General features: G+C 33.2%; 1 protein-coding gene across 6 annotated transcripts in view; it reads right to left on the reverse strand.

The window, feature by feature from the left end:
* Window positions 1-17,653, reverse strand: part of DPY19L2 (dpy-19 like 2) — an 87,368-nt gene that overhangs the window by 31,262 nt on the left and 38,453 nt on the right. For 4 of the 6 annotated variants that reach the window (XM_034670379.1, XM_034670375.1, XM_034670362.1 and 1 more), the window contains 5 exons: window positions 16,881-16,967; window positions 11,239-11,298; window positions 5,846-5,926; window positions 3,643-3,744; window positions 2,282-2,353 (listed from right to left, as the gene is read on the reverse strand). In XM_034670379.1, coding sequence (XP_034526270.1) covers window positions 2,282-2,353; window positions 3,643-3,744; window positions 5,846-5,926; window positions 11,239-11,298; window positions 16,881-16,967 — 402 coding nt within the window. The remainder of the gene's footprint in view (window positions 1-2,281; window positions 2,354-3,642; window positions 3,745-5,845; window positions 5,927-11,238; window positions 11,299-16,880; window positions 16,968-17,653) is intronic. The other 2 variants (XM_034670369.1, XM_034670382.1) reach the window with 2 other exon arrangements.

Raw genomic sequence — 17,653 nt, forward strand, 5'->3', positions numbered from 1 at the left:
GGGAGGGGAGGGGAGGGGAAAAAGGAAGGAAGGAAGGAGAGAGAGAGGGAAGGAAGAAAGGGAGGGAGGGAGGGAGGAGTGAAGGGAAATGTGGGGGCTTAACTGGGCCAAAGAGTCTTTAGCTGCAATCCTAGGCAACTTAAAGGTACAGTAAAAAATTTACAGGGAACTTCAAGTTTTACACTGTGCGTAATATGTAGTTTATAATTTAGAGATAAAATGAAAAAATACATAGTGAAATTTGAATTCTAAGATGAAATCTAAGTTTAGAATTTTTAACTTACCTCATTCGTTCAAGACCATTTTTTACAAATGAGATTCTGGTCACTTAGGCAAGCAAAAAGCCTATTCAGGGGTTTAGTTAATAGAATATATGGGCTTATAAGAGTTTAAGATTCAGTAGTTTCAAAGAAAAATAATATGATGTATGCTTTCCTTCTTTCGTTCCAGAGGCGATTTCACACAATTAAAAAAGTTAATGAACATCAGAAGTATTCTTGAGGTAAAAAATAAGCCACAATGAGGATGGGTTTATATAGAGACAGAAAGGTGTTAAGCTTTAATGGCTGCAAGGATGGGGACATGTCTGTGCGCACATGTGTGTGTGCACACACAGCAAATAAACAAATAGGCCTGTTAATGCGCATGCATGGTTTGAGCTGTGGTGTGTTTGGGAGACAGTACTATGTTTATGAGTTGTGGATCTTAATTTAAAAAAAAATAGTAATGGTAGATCTAGCTATCATCTTCTCCTATGTTAGCTATCTCCCTACTGGATAGTTGATTCCTGCATTAGCCCGTCTAAGTGAAGCCTTAAAGAATAGCACCGTTGGCCATGATGGACTAGAAACAGGCTAGTGGAGAGCTAGGTGGAGCCAAGGGGACACTGTGTAGTTTACCCATTCCTTCCTACAACCTCTATCCTCTTTCCAAGTGGTCCCTAGGGAATTGGATCCAGGGGGAAACCACAGAGAGGTAAAGGCAGATGCCTTTCTCACTCATAAATTATTCACATTTTACGTGAAAACACAGAAATGAGAAATGTGGGAGCTGGAACTATACAGAGAAGATAAGCAATTTGACTTTAAATAAAGAAAACTTGTTTCAAAAGGATCACACCTGGCATAGTAGTAGAGAAATGTTATTGCTACCTACTTGAAGGTATAAAATACATACTGACTTAAGACAACTTGTAAACAACATAAAGATGGTTCAAAAATGCTAAAAACTAAGACCCAGTGTCTTTAGCTAGGCTTTCAGATACACTTCCAGACCAAGAAAATCTGCCAAGGCATTTTAGAACATTTTTTCTTCTATCATAATAATATTTTCTTTTGTTGGGAAAACAGTGAACACATAGACAATGTTTTAAAGAATATCTGTACAAATTTCTCCTGTGCATGTCTTAAAATGGATCAAGACTTCCTTGAATGTGCTTTATATTTAGAAGATACCGAACTGTTATCTTCCTTTCACAGCGCCTATGACAGTTGTAACTGTTTAGTCATTTGTGTGATTATTTGCTTGATGCCCCCACCCACCCACTGAGTCTGTACGTTCCAAGATAGGAGCAGGCCTCTTTTATTTGCCCTAGTGGACTGACACTGTGAATGTAGTTCATGGTACATAGTGGGTAACCGGGATAAATTTCTTTTGAAAGAATAAGAATATCCTCTCTGGGGGCACCTGGGTGGCACAGTGGTTAAGCGTCTGCCTTCGGCTCAGGGCGTGATCCCGGCGTTGTGGGATCCAGCCCCACATCAGGCTCTTCAGCTATGAGCCTGCTTCTTCCTCTCCCACTCCCCCTGCTTGTGTTCCCTCTCTCTCTGGCTCTCTCTATCTCTGTCGAATAAATAAATAAAAAAAAAATCTTTAAAAGAATATCCTCTCTGATGAGGCTTTCTAAAAAACCCATAGAATACTAAATCAAGAGAGATCTGGGGGCGCCTGGGTGGCACAGCGGTTAAGTGTCTGCTTTCAGCTCAGGGCGTGATCCCAGCATTATGGGATAGAGCCCCACATCAGGCTCCTCCGCTATGAGCCTGCTTCTTCCTCTCCCACTCCCCCTACTTGTGTTCCCTCTCTCTCTGGCTGTCTCTATCTCTGTCAAATAAATAAATAAAATCTTTAAAAAAAAAAGAGAGATCTGAATAAGAAATTTGTTTAAGGGGGGGGGATGGGTTCATCCTAAAAATAAAATGGAATTCTGAGCTATTAGCATTAATCCATTATAGTCCTTATCTTGAACTCAAAAGCAAATGATAAAATTTTTTTAAAATACCTTTTTAAAGATAAAATAAGTAATCATCATAACAACTGGAAGCAATAATGTCTTTGTGTATCTCAGTGGAGTCTGAAATAAAGCAAATTATTCAAAACAGTCATTTATTAAATTTTACATTAAGTGAGTAAAAATCTATGTCAAGTTGAGTATCACGATGAAATTTATATTTATATATATTTATATAAATTATATATAATGAATATTATATTTATTTAACAACGTTCATCTTCTATTACAAGAATAAAAATTATAAGAAGTTATACAATGTACCAAAGATTTTAACAGTAAAAATCATTAAATCAAAAATAAGTTATGTCTATTATTTCCTTTCTTTTGGTTTTATCTTTCTTTTATTTACATAATATCAATTCTTAAATTTTATGTTTACTGATCCCCTGACCCTACATTGTCATTTCCTGGGATGTGAAGTTCCATCACTTTCATTGGTGAAACTGGAGAAAATAAGGAAGAAAACCAGTCTACGTAATTACTGTAAATATGAGTAAGCAATAAAACAACATTAGCAGCTAAATAATTCTCATGAACCATTATTATGGTTGGAGTGATTCACCATGTCACTAAATTAAATTATTCTTGAAGGCAGGAACCAAGACATTTTCCTCTTTGTAGTCAGTCCTACAGCAAACTGCCTCGCAGATAAATAAATAGTAGTCATTTAATAGTTTTTGAGTGAATGTATGACTGGTTGGATAGATAAGAGAATAATGTATGAATAGTAGTATACCTTTCTTGGCAGCATCTTGCTAAAAATTTTTACAATATTTGGAGTGTTAAGTGAAATAAAACTAGTTTCTGAAAACCAAAACAAGAATTTGGATTTGTTTTTCCTGAGCAGTCCCATACCTCTAAGTGACCTAGATTATTAAAATAATTGAACTACATGGGGCACCTGGGTGACTCAGTTGGTTAAGCATCTGCCTTCGGCTCCAGTCATGATCCCAGTGTCCTGGGATCAAGCCCCCCTACTCATGCTCTGGTTAGCTCTCTTCTCCCAAATGAATAAATAAAAAATCTTTAAAAAAATAAATAAAAGTAATTGAACTGTAATAATAATAATTCACTGTGGATCAAACAGTATGTTTAGCACTGTTCCTGGATTATCCCATTTAATCATCATCAATAACTTTTTAAGAGAGAGGTCATTGTTTATTGGTTTTACACACACACAAAAAAAAAACAGGTGAGGAATGCTGTATGACTAGTAAAAGTTAAAGTAAAAAAAGGTAAAGTTGGATGTCTCTGAATAAAAACTGTGAGTTTCAGATTAAAAGGAAAACTCAAGAGCAAAAAAACCATCATACCTGTAGAGAAGGAAAAAATCAAAAAAACATTCATACCGCTTTTTCCATGAAGTCAAATTCAGGAGCACAGGTGTAAATTAAGGTATCAAAATCTGTATACCTTAGGATTCTGGCTGCTATAAGGTCACTCAGGCGAATCTGTGAAGAGAATAAAGTAAAACAAATTAAAATTACACTAAGAATTATGGTCAATAATAATTGATTTATTAGTAAAGTCTACAAAGAATATAATCCATGGTACATAGATGCCCCTCAAAGAAAATTTTTTTAAAAATCAGTGAACTATACACTACTATGCACTGTATTATGAAGAAAACTGAAAACAAAGAGAAATACCGAAAGAAATGAAAAGAAGAAAGAGGTCAGAAAAAATAAACAGAGATGATAATATAAAGAGTGAACTAAGATCGACGCTCACTGGGCAGAAGCCACCAGGCAGTTAATCATGAGATTTTATAATCACCATTTATTAAGAAGGAAACCATCTCACGTTAACCCTTTCACTACACACTGCAAATCATGAATTTTCTATGTGTTGTCATTGTCACAATGCCTCATACACTGATTACAATTTTTCGTACTTGAATTTTTCAGACATACATTCAAGCCATTAAACATAAGAGCTATTCATCATAAGAATTACAACTACATATGCCACTTTGATTTAGTTACTTGATCTCCAAGGCCTTTGAAATAAACACCACCTACTAAACTCAATGTAGAACTCCTATTTTCTACTGATTATTTATTACCTACTGTCAGTGAGACAATTATTTTTCTGTTGCATTCTCAGAAGGCCAAAAAAAAAAAAAGAAAATATTTGGTATGTAAACCTTAATTCAAATTATTTTACAGGAACAAAAATTATTTTATATCAAATGTAACAACTGTCTGTGGTTTTCATTTATTTATGGTTCCCGTTATCTACCAGTAGCAAGGATAATTTAGACTTTATTTTTCTAATTTGGACTAGGCCGGATGATTGATAATAATATAAATAAACCACTTTCATTTCAAGTCTTTTTCACAGCTGTCACATATAGGAAATTGCTCAAGGGTACCAAGGGGATGTGTGTGTGTGTGTGTGTGTGTGTGTGTAAGACTTATAATCACTTGGGTGACAATGTGGAGCAATGCAGAAAAGAAAACCACAGACCAATTTAACAGATAAATAAATGACTTAGGAGGCTTCAATAAAGTTTAATGTAAAATGTACAGCCCCTACAGAATGAAAAGTTAAGAACAAAAGGGAAAGAAACAAGGAAAATGTGTCAGACACATTTTATTTATCCTCAATATGTATGTAAGCTCAATTCTCCTGGAGAGTGATAGCACTTGAACTCTCAGAGAGTAGTATCATAATCTCTTGTTAAAGGTGAAGAAATTTCAGCAGTAGACGGGGTCCTAATTGGATAGTACTGGATGAAGTACATTTCAGAGTAGATTATTGTATGATACAGTCATGTACACTCATATCCAAACACTAAGTGTCAACAATCAAAAATAAATGCCTGCACTGTTTTCTGTTCCCCGGAACTGATTAGCCGAGTAGGGACTTCTGCTTTGACAAAGGCTATTCTGTAAGACATCAGTTTTAAAACAAACACACACCACACATGAGGGATAGGTCTATATATTTTCCAGAAGATGAAAAGGTAGATAACTTTTAACATATCCCATTTTCCTTTTCCATTACAAGAAAAGTTTTAAAAATATCAAATCACATCTTAAGTTTAGTCTGTAATTATATGTGTATAAAACTACATTGAGATTGTGAGAGTTTTATATTTCAAAGCTGAGTACAGACTGCTCATATGTTAACATTCGCAATAAATGAATAACTTATTATTTTAAACAGATGATTATTTTTTAAAGATTTATACACCCAACATGGGGTTCGAACCCATGACCCCAACAAGAGTCACACACTCTACAGACTGAGCCAGCCAAATGCCCCTATTTGTATTTTAGCTGAAATATGACCACATAACTACTTAAGATATTATTAATATTTTTCCTGGATGGCTAAGTCAGCATTCATTCATAGATTTTTCTTAGTGGGTTGAAAAGATCATTGAACTGCACAGTTTTATTACTGTCTCAGCCAATAACTACCCCTAGGACTCTGAGCAAGACACTTAATCTCTATAAAATAAATAGGTAAAAATAGATGGTTTCAATGTTTTCATCTAGCTACATATTTACAGGAATTTTTATGCTTTAACTAGAAGGTACTTACATGATCTGAAACACCTAAGATTTTAGATGTCAGAAATTTCAAAATAATTGTTCCACACAACCAAGCACAGCCTTGAATCAGCTAGAAAATAAAATTATAAAAATTAAAAATTACCCAGTTAAAATATTCAATTATATCAACAAATGGTATAGGAAAATTTTAATCATGTAAAGAATATTAACGATGAGGTCTAAAAAAGAATATTCCTTTAGAAAATTTTGTTTAAAGGCAAAAAACTGAAAGAGATGACACTGTAATAAAATACATAACAACACTAGAGTTCTACAAATTCTAAAGGAATTTTTAAAGTTGTTTCTTTTCAATTTCTGTGTAGAAAGGAGCTATATGCTTGTTTCCAAATATTATTTCCTAGCTGAAAACTCTTTTTCTCAAAAAATAGAATTATAAAAAATTCTTCTACCACTCTTTTGGAAATGAAATTATATAAGTTCCTCTTCAAGAAAGGAATATTTGAAAATTTAAGCTTTTATTTTAAAGAGAGAAATAGAAACTAAAACTTACATAGGGGTTTCTGTTTGTTTTTTTATTTGTTTTTTGGTTAACTTTGATTAGAAAGAGCACAAATGTGGACTTCTAGATAACCTGGAGGAAAATTATAGTGGCCTAAATCCAAATCTCTCCACACTCATCCAACAAGTAGAACAATGCAACCACAAATATAAAAAACAGGTAACAGTACAAACTTCAAATTACCTGTAAATAGAAACAGTTCATACAGCAAAGTTAAATCTCAAGTCCTGATCTAAGCCTTTGTAGAGATTGAGGGGAGTCTCAAAACCATGTGCAAAGAGGAGAGGGAAATGAGGGGTCCCAAACTGAGCTGAAATAACTCTAGGAAAAGAAAGTCCACCTTATGTGTGAGGAGACTGGAGGATGGGCTATGGAGCAGGGACTTCAAGGGTTCAGTATAAAAAATACTGATCCCAGAAAGGCGTTAATTCTGGAAAGAGAGGAAGGGAAAAGAAAAAGAGAGAAGCCCTCTAGGAGAATGTGTAGAAAAGGAAATAAGAAGGGAAAATTAAGTATCCAGAAAAATAACTGGGGATCAAACAAAATCACTACTGTCACTGAAAGATGAACAAAGGAAGTTATTATTAATTGATAAAACCACATTTTGTTACATTGGCAAAAGAGGTTGCACCTGGATTAGGAAACATCTGCTCTAACCACAAAATAATTAGATGAAAGATGTCTATAATACCTATAACATAGCTTCTATAAGAAGTTTAAAAAAATGAGAGTCAAACATTTCAGCTGATGATCTCTGATCTAATGAATAAAAATCTCACAAAGCAGAAAAATCCTACAATGCAGAATTAAAAGTTGAATTAAGTAAGCTCAAATAAGCATACAGAGATATTAAAAAATTTTATTAAAAAATATTTTTTAAACTAAGAACAGAAATGGACAAAACCAGAAAAAAATGAGAGTGCTTATTAAATATAGAAAATAGAAGAAAAGGAGAAAACCATTGAAAAATGAAGACAATCTCAAGCTAACTAAAGGAGGAGAGATTCAAATAAAAATTCAAAAAGAGCACTGAAGACAGAAACAATAACAACAACAAAACTCTGAAAGAATAAAAATGAGATTAAAGAAGGTTGTAGAAGAATCAGAGAAAGTGGTAGAAACAGAAGACAGGAAACATATTTATAATTAGGGTAACTGAAAAAGAAAAACTACAATCCAAGAAAACTTCCTAGACATAAAGGACCTGAATTTACATTTGGAAAGGACTCACCATGTGCTGAGGAAATTGACCAATATGGTAAACAACCTCAAGATATAGCCTAGTAAAACTTAAAAATGAAGAAAAATCCCTTAACACTTCTAGACACAAAGGTCACATAACTTAGAAGGGCAAGAGAATTTGGTTTGCATCATACATGTTAAAAGAAACATAAAAGCACGTCAACTGTGTAGAAGCATTTTCAAGGCACTCGAGAAAGTGGGAACCCGGAACTTTATATCTAGCCCATATATATAAGTGCCCATATATATATATATAGCCCATATATATATATATAAAGATTATAGAAAACCAGTTTCAAGCATGCAATAATTGAGGAAACAACCTTCCTGAATACAGAAAGTTAAAAGTAAAAAAGAATCATGTAATGAAATATGCTGAGAAATAGTAAATAGAAAATATACGTAACATTTATGACATTAATAAAAAATCTTTAAATTCTCACAAAGCAAGACCTGTCCTGTGTTGTACAGAGAAGAGGTACTGAAACAGATTCAAAAAGGTGACAAAGACAAGAGTGACCAAAGCAAAGAAGGAGTCATATTTACAATCCTGTCAATCACTAAGGTTCACATCAACAAGCATTAGCTATAAAACATATTTTGACATTAAAAGATACAATTCATGAAGAAAATATAATAAATATGAACATCTATGAACTGCAACCATCTTTATAAACTTACTAGACATACAAGAAGAAAGAGAAACACACTAATACCTAAAGACTTAATATACTTTTTCAATATAAGATAGGTCTGTGGGCAAATAATACATAAAGCTATAAAAGACCAAAACATTGAAAAAATAAATCTTGTCAATAAATTTATCAAAACATGTCCTATTAATAAAGGATAGACCTTCATCTCAAGCAAATATAAAATATACAAAAAATGATCATCTATTAGGTCAGAGAGAAAGCATCCAGGAGTTCCATAAACTAAAAATATTACAAACAACCCTCTGTCATCATGAGGTAATAAAACTAGAAATTAATAACAAAGTCAGAAAACCAAAAGGCCCTTCCTCTTGGAAATTAGCAAAGTTTCTATTAAATAAGTTTTAAGTGAAAGAGAAACAATTTTTTAAAATATGATAATGAGAAGTACATATTAGAAATGAAGAAAGTCATTTAAACAATGATCAGAAGAAAATCCATGGCCTCAAGAACTCATATCCATAAAAATGAGAGAAAAAATAAAATTTGTTATAGCTAAAGTATAACAAAATAAACTGAGAAAACACATGAAAGGAAATACTCGAGAACAGTCTGTTTGTTCCTTTATGTATCCATTTTTTTTTGTTTTTTATTTCTTCCTGATGTTCTAAGATTTCTTCTGGTCATTTACCTTCTGCCTCAAGAATTTCCATTAACTATTCTTTAAGGATTGCTCTGCTAGCAATGAATTTTCTCAGTTTTCTTTCATCTGAGAATGTCTTTTATTTCCCCTACGCTCCTGAAAGACACTTTCACTGGACATGTAATTTGTGGTTGACAATTCTTTCAGCATTTGACAAACGTTATGCTATCTCCTTAAGGCTCCATAGTTTCAGATGAGAAGGTTACGATAATCCAAATCAGTTTTGTCCTATAGGTAACAAATCATTTCTCTCTGCCTGATTTTAAGGTTTTTTTGTCTTTAGTTTTCAAAAATTTAATTATGATGTGTCCTGGCATGGATTTTGTTGGGTTTATACTACTTGGGATTCACTCAATTTCTTGACTCTGTAGATACATGTCTTTTACCAAATTTGGGAAGTCTTCAGCCATTGCTTATTCAACATTTTTTCAGCCCCACTCTCTTTCACCTCTCCTTGTGGAATTTCAATGATACAAATATCTAGATGTATGCGTGTATATGTATCTATATATATGGGTCTAGAAGCAAGGACACAGTGGTAGCAATGAAAACACTCAGCACTCAGATCTTTGGTTTCTAAATACCATACAGAGTAAGATACACAATATAATTTTTATTCCACAGGCATGAAAGAATTACTTGGAGTAAAAAGGTTTGGGGGAGGGGGGTGTAAAAAAAAGTGTTAGTTCACAAAACATCTTTGCTTTTCCTTTCTGTATCTTATGAAAAAAAGAAAAAGGCATAAAAAGCCAAAATATCCTTTGCATTGTCTAAATGACTAACATGATTTGTTTCTCCCTTTTGCAAAAGACTGACAATATCAATTATATCAACTTCAAAATATAAATTTAAGCTGAACATTCATATCTCAACTTTTTTCTCCTTAGATTTTGTTTCTTTGAAATTCTTGAGTTGAAAGCTTAATTTTTTTACTCTTTCCAGTCTAAACTATAAATACTTAAGACAGTAAATTTTCTTCTTAGTACAGCCTTGACAAAATTCCCTAAATGTCCATGGACACTGTTCTATTTGTTGCCATTTTTCAGTAGTTTGTAATGGAAATTTTGACTTTCTTTTGAGTTCAGTTACTAAATGAAGGTATTTGAATTTCCCATTGATTTCTTGGTTTAATCTTTTAAAAACTGCTAATTTTTCTGAAGTAAAAAAAAATCACATATTATAAGGGCCATGTCATCTAATAATTCAAGTGCACAAATATTCCTACATCTTCATCATTAGGGATGGGAGAAAGCCTCCAGCAGTGAGTAACTAGCAACTCTGTCCATTTTGTTCTTTTGCATTCTGAATAGAAATCTACCTGATCTTACCATAACTTCTCCAGTTTTACCCTATTAATACATCATATGTAATCACACAGTTCTTCAATATAGGTTTTATTTTTAATAGGTATACATCTTCATTAAAGACCAAGAGAAAAAGAAGGAATGTCATCTGTCCAATATTATGAGAATTAGTAATTGCAGTGCCTACCTAATAATATATTTATTTTACTTGGAAACAAAACACACAAATATAGTGGTAACATGGGCGATCCATTTGGATATTTGAGAAGAAGTCAAACAGATTAGGTAGTGGCTGAGTTGAAATAAGAAGGGGCTGGGAGACTGTAGGGAAAATGGTAGAGGAACAAAAATAATATCTAAAGTGGGAAGCAGAAGAACAGATAGATGCCAGATGAAGAAAAAACAAAAAGGGAAAGCGGGGTCAGGACTACAGACTCAGTTATTTTGAAGAGAAGGCTAGTAAATCTAAAGAGAGAAACTTAAGACAAACAGAAATTTAGAAAGCAAGGCAGTAACGGTACCGCAAGATGAAAAGTAAAGAGAGACATGAACGTAGCGTTGAAATAACTGAACTCATTTCTTGATAATGACTTGTAGATGTTACTAAGGGCTATTTCTTGCCCTATGTGAGTAGGTATTGATAAGATTTATTGACCATAAATCATTCAATTTTTAAAGTATATTGTCTATATTCAGTTTATAGAAATAAAGAGTTTGGGGGCGCCTGGGTGGCACAGCGGTTGGGCGTCTGCCTTCGGCTCAGGGCGTGATCCCGGCATTATGGGATCGAGCCCCACATCAGCCTCCTCCGCTATGAGCCTGCTTCTTCCTCTCCCACTCCCCCTGCTTGTGTTCCCTCTCTTGCTGGCTGTCTCTATCTCTCTCGAATAAATAAAATCTTTAAAAAAAAAAAAAAGAAATAAAGAGTTTGAAGAAATGGTTAAAAATGTTGAACCTTACCCAAAAGTTGAGTTCAGACACCCCCAATCTTTGAATTTTATTTCTCTTTAGAATTATCACCTAAAATGCACATGATATAAAATGAAACAATTAAATAAAATTGACACTTTATACGAATGATACATTTCAAAAATTACACAGTCACCTGCTTCCACCTTGGCTATCACCACCCATTTTCCTTCTTAACTGTTGATTTTTCAAAATTTGGACCTGAAAAATTTCCTTGTAGTGAGAGCTAAATGCTTTGTGTGCCAAAAAGTTGCTTTTACAATCAAGTTAATCCCTCACTGAGTTACTTGGGATGTCTTGTGCAGGCCACTCCTCTGAGGGTGTAGATGGTATGTGGGAGGTGTGTGCATGCAAGGGTATACATGTAAGTCACCCAGCAAAATCAGTGGTCTAAATTAACATGAAAACCTTTCCTCTCTGAATTACTAAATATTTTTAAATGTTTAAAATATGTCTAAGTGAACTTATAAGAAAAAAATGAATTTTCCAGGTGTCAGAGAAAAGCAGATGACTTTAAAAAACTGAAACAATTAGGAGAAAATCTAGGGCAGTCTTAAAGGAGGACTGCAGAATAAAGTTTTAACTATGGGCTTGCATCAAAAGTAGAAAAGGGCTTGGGACTACGGAAGGTAAGAAAGTGGACTTAAGACATGCATAAAGCTGGGGTCCTCCAAAACCATACCCTTCAGTGCTATCAACTAAATGTTTATGTCCCCTACCAAACACGTGTTTAAACTCTAATCCTCGATGTGACACATGGGAAGGTGAAACCTTTGGGAGGTAATTAGACCATGAGGGTGGAGCCTCATGAAGAGCACTAGTGCTACTGTACGAAGAGACATGGGAGGGATGTCTCCCTTACCACTTCACAAATAAATAGTGAAGGCACTCGTCTGCAAATCAAGAAAAGAGCTGTCACCAAGAACCAAACTGGCTGGCACCCTGATCATGGATTTCCCAGCCTCTAGAACTGTGAAAAATAAATTTCTGTGTAAGCTATCCAGTCTACAGTATTTTTATTAAAGCAGCCCAAACTGACAGACACACAATGACTAGGAATACTCCTCCTACCATTGCTACAAGGCGATAAGGTATTTGTTTTTTTCAAGTTTGGGGTAAAAAACAAAAACAAAAACAAAAAACAAAAACAAAACCTTCCTATGAGAAACTGAAATCTTAGGCCTGTGTATTACTTAGATTGTGAGTGGAACTTTGCATCATCTGGTTAGCTCAAAGTGAACCAGGACTCCTGAACTTCCAACAACAGGAAAATATAAAAGTACCAGATTATACACTGCAACTGTAATAACAAAATATAGAAACAACATTGATGCCCAGACATTGGACAGTAGTTGAATTATCTATGGAACATGCACAGTACTGTACTATGAAACTATAAAAAGAATAAAGAAGAACTCTATAAAATTATATGGAATAATATCCAGGATAGGTTGTTACATGATATCTACAATAGGCTGATAAGCCAAAGCGCAGAAATCTATAGTATGCTATCTCTCATATAAATAAGAGGAGATATAATTTTAAAAATATGTAATATTTATTAGTGCAAAAAAAGAAAAAAAACACAACTAAATGGGCAAACCAGAAATCCAATGAGATATCTTACAAGAAAGGTAGGACCAAGGTGAAAAGAAAGGTGGAGAATGATGTAAGAAGAAATGGGAATATAACTTTTTGTATATTTCTTATTCTTAGAAACATGGTATTTCACCCCAAAAATAAATTATTAAAATCAATCAGGATGGAACTTCTGCTTCTGGTCAAGTTGATATAACAGGAACCACAAATACCCTCCTATCTGAAACAACTAAACCCAAACAAAATAGATTATAAGAGACTACTATGAACAACTAGGTGCTAACAAACTGGATTATACAGAAGAAACAGACACATTCCTAGAAGCATCCAATCTACCAAGACAGAATCATAAAGAAACAAACTCTGAGCATACCTATAACTAGTAAGGAGATTGAACAAATAATCAAAAAACTCCCAACAAAGAGAAGACAAGGACCAGATGGCTTTGCTGGTGAAACTCTACCAGATATTTAAAGAAAAATTAATGTTGACCCTTCTCAGACTGTTACAAAAAACTTAGGAGGAGAGAACATTTCCAAACATATTTCAAGAGGTCAGCATGTCCCTGATACCAAAGCCAGACAAGGACACTACAAGAAAACTAACCTACGGACTAATATCCCTGGTGAACATAAATATAAAAAGTCTTAACAAAACACAAGCAAACCAGATTTAACAGCACACATTATCATACACCATTATTGAGATTTATCTTGCAACTAGGATGGTTCAACATATGCAAATCAATTAATATAACATGCTACATTAATAGAATGAGGGATTAAAAATCACAAGATCATCTCAATAGATGCAGGAAAGCATTTGACAAAATTCAACATCCTATCATGATAAAAACTCTCAATAAATTAGGAATAGAGGGAAATTACTTTAACATAATAAGGGTCATATTTGAAAATCCCACAGCTAACATTGTACTAAATGGTGAAAAACTGTAAGCTTTTACAGATGAGGAACAAGGCAAGGATGCCAACTTTCATGATTTCTATTCAATATAGTACTAGAAGTCCTAGCTAAATAGATTAAGCAAGAAAAAGAAAAAAAAAGGCATAAAAATTGTAAAGGAAGATGTAAAGCTATCTTTGTTTGCAGATGATGTGATCTTCTATGTAGAAAACACTAGAGATCACACACATACACAATGTTAGAATTAATTTAAAAAATCCTGTAAGGTGGCAGGATACAAAAATCAACATACAAAAATTTGTTGTATTTCTACACACTAACAATCAACACTCTGAAGAGGAAATTTAGAAAATGCTCCCATTTACAATAGCCTCAAAAAAAAATAAGGTTTTAAGAATAAACTTAGCTAAAGAGGTGAAAGACTTAATACATTGAACTACAAAACAAAGCTGAAAGAAACTAAAGACACAAATGGAAAGATAGTATTTGTCTTTCTCTCTTATTTCACATAGCATGATGCCCTCAAAGTCCATCCATGTTGTTAAAAATGTCAGGAAAACCTTACATATTTACCTTTAGCTATCATTTTCAGTGCCCTTCATTTGTGTAGAACCAGACTGACATCTAATATTTTATTCCTTTCATCTGAAGGACCTCCTTTAACATTTATTTTAATGAAAATCTGCTGGTCATAAAAGTCTTTATTTTGCCTTAATTTTTGAAAGATATGTTTTCTGGGTATAGAATTGTAGATTCACCATATTTTTTCTTTAAGTATTTTATAAAGATATTGCTTAACTGTCTTATTGCTTGCATTTTTTCTTATGAAAAATCTACTGACATCCTTACCCTCTGGTTCTATATTTAATATGTCTCATTTCTCTGGCTGTTCTTAGGATTTTCTCTTTATCAAAAATTTTGAGCAATTTGATCATCACGTGCCTTATTATAGCTTTCTCTCAGTTTCTTGTACTGGGATTCAATAAAATTCCTCATATCTCAGTTAATAATTTTCATCGAAATTGGAAAATGTTTGGTCGTTATTTCTTCAAATATTTTTCTACCTCCTCTCAACTTCTTTATTTAGACATGTACTTTATTTTCCTATATGAATTGTAAGTGAAGGATTGATACATCACCATTTTGTTATCCCTATTGAATTAATGGATCTGGCACTAAGCACTGATGGCTGCCACCATAAAAAGAGAGGCACCAGATATTACGTGCCTCCTGATGAAAAAACAATACTACAGACTCGCCAAAGGGATCAAACTTGTATAAGTTTTAGGTCCAATTATTAATATACAGTTGACCCTTGAACAACATGGGCTTGAACTGCATGGATCAACTTATACATGAATTTTTTTCAATACAGTACTGCGAATGTATTTTCTCTTCCTTATGATTTCCTTAATAACATTCTCTTTCCTCTAGAGCTTACTTTAAGAACACAGTACAAAGTACACATAATATATAAAATACGTGGTAATCAATTTTTTGTGTTATCAGCAAGGCCTCGGTCAATGTTATCAGTAGTTAAGTTTTAGGGGAATCAAAAATTGTAAGTGGATTTTCAACTGCATGGGAGCTTAATGTCCCTAACCCCCTCCCTGCACTATTCAAAGATCAATTGTATTATAAATAAAGAAGGCAAAGGAAGACATAAAGCTAAACCATGAGGATTCAAAGAGCAAAATCTAGAACACAGAAACCTCCAGATGTTCAATGACCTGAATTCTTAAAAAATAAATTTCTTGGAAATAACACCAGGAAGATACATGGGAAATCTGTAGATAAAAACAGAAACTTGAGGAGTCTAGATAGTTGTTTCTGCTTTAGCCCAGTGCAGGGGAGTTATAATTGGGGCAGGGCACATAGAGGGCTTCTAGAATGGTTAGAAAAGTTCTAATTTTGATTTAATGGTAGTTTAAGAATGTTTGTCAAATAACAGTACATTTATCAGTACTTATTAGTATTAGTCAGTACTAAGTATATAAGACATTTGTTTTATGCAGTTTTCTATATGTGTGCTATATTTCAAAATAAAATGTTTTCATAAAAAAAGGTAGATGATTGCAAGTCCTCTACTTTGTAATGCTATCAAAGTTTGATAAATGTTGAAAATGTTTTTGGGGAAAAAGAAATAGGAGGGATTACTTACTATGAGGCCAAAGGAAAAGAAGCTTGGGGAGCAAAATGTTAAAATACAGGGATAATTTCAAGAGTTAATCAATGCATCACACATGAAAAAGTGCCATATTTTAGTATTACTGTGGTTCATATCATTTCTTACATCATGGAAAGAGAATATCGCAGAAACATTCGAGTGCAGGAAAACACTGCACGTCCTGGCTCATGAATATCAGAAATGTGACTATAAAGTAATAAAACAATTTTATTGAACCACCATTCTAAATACATGTCCAAATGAGCGTTATCGCCTGAAAGTAAGTCACATGAGGAGACTATACATTATTCTAATCATGTTGCCATTGCTCGGAACACTTTGAAACTCCTCTTTCCAAACTGCCTTCAGAGATAATTTAGTTATGGTCAAGAAAATCAGTCTAATTATTGTCACACTGTATTTTGATCAAGATCTAGATAACCCAAGATCTAACCACCCACTTTGTTCACAAGACTTTGGTCATTTCCAAAAATTAAATCCACCCTTGAAAGATGAAGATTTGCCACTAGTGAAGATATCCAAAAGAATGTGACACAATATATGAAAACATTTCAGAGGAGTTCCAAAAATGTTTTGGGAAATGGTAATGTCATTGCAATAACTATCTAGTGTACTGAAGTGATATAGAAGGAAATAACTAATTTTAATTATAAATTATGGCATAGTTTTGAAGTAAAGCTTATTACCTTGTGATGGTTTTTTAAAATATTTACCTGGACATTACTTTAAAGAGATAAACTTTGTATTGTATTCAATTTTCAAGAATGAGAGAGAGAAAAAAGCACTACTTGAGAAAAAGTTTTTCACGTGGGAAATAACCAGGGAAGGGCACTATTTATTCTCCTAAACTTATATTACATGTGTAAACCTACTATTTGACAGGTAAAAAAAAAGAATCTTCATGAGCTTAGCAAACACTTACCAATGTCATTAACAAAGATGAAGAATAATAAGAAGACAAATACATTGGATTTCCAAACATCAACACAAAACAAAGGAGAACTGAAGCCTGCAAATTGAAGAAAGGAAACATCTGTTTCATTGTTATAAGATATATAGCATAATGCATACTTTGTCTACATACGCAGTAATTTCTAATACAAACTTCATATGCATAAATAAGATTAATAAATAGATAAATCCTGGCCAAATGATAATAGAATTTCAACACTCAGTTTCTAAGTTTTTCAACACCATAAATTATATACAGCAAAATTTAATTTTATTTCTCTGATACTTGATATAAACAAAACAGAAAAAAAAGGACTATTGCTTCTATTGATTCAATAATGGAGTGATACAATAAGAAAGACTTAGTTGTAAGTATTAATTTTCTAATCTTATTTTTGTTGGACTACTTGAAGATTTCCATCACTAACAAAGCTTTGTTTTATTTTCTTACTTAAATATATGTATGTGTTTGGAAACCAAGATTTAAAAAATGCAAAAACATAAAATTTACAGTGTCATATTAATGCGCAGTGCTAAAAGTCTCAGGTCTTGGGGAGAAAAAGCAATTTCAAAAGTAGTGACAATAATAAATAAAACATTAAAATTTAAAAAATATGTTTCACAGAACATAAAACATCTGAATATTATAGATCTGAATATTATATAGATATATAATAATGTAATCTTTCCTTCTAGATAATATCAACATTATATATTAATTAAATACTACTTGCAAGAAGGTAC

Source organism: Ailuropoda melanoleuca, chromosome 1, assembly GCF_002007445.2.
Source record: "Ailuropoda melanoleuca isolate Jingjing chromosome 1, ASM200744v2, whole genome shotgun sequence".
NCBI classification, from domain to species: Eukaryota; Metazoa; Chordata; class Mammalia; order Carnivora; family Ursidae; genus Ailuropoda; species Ailuropoda melanoleuca.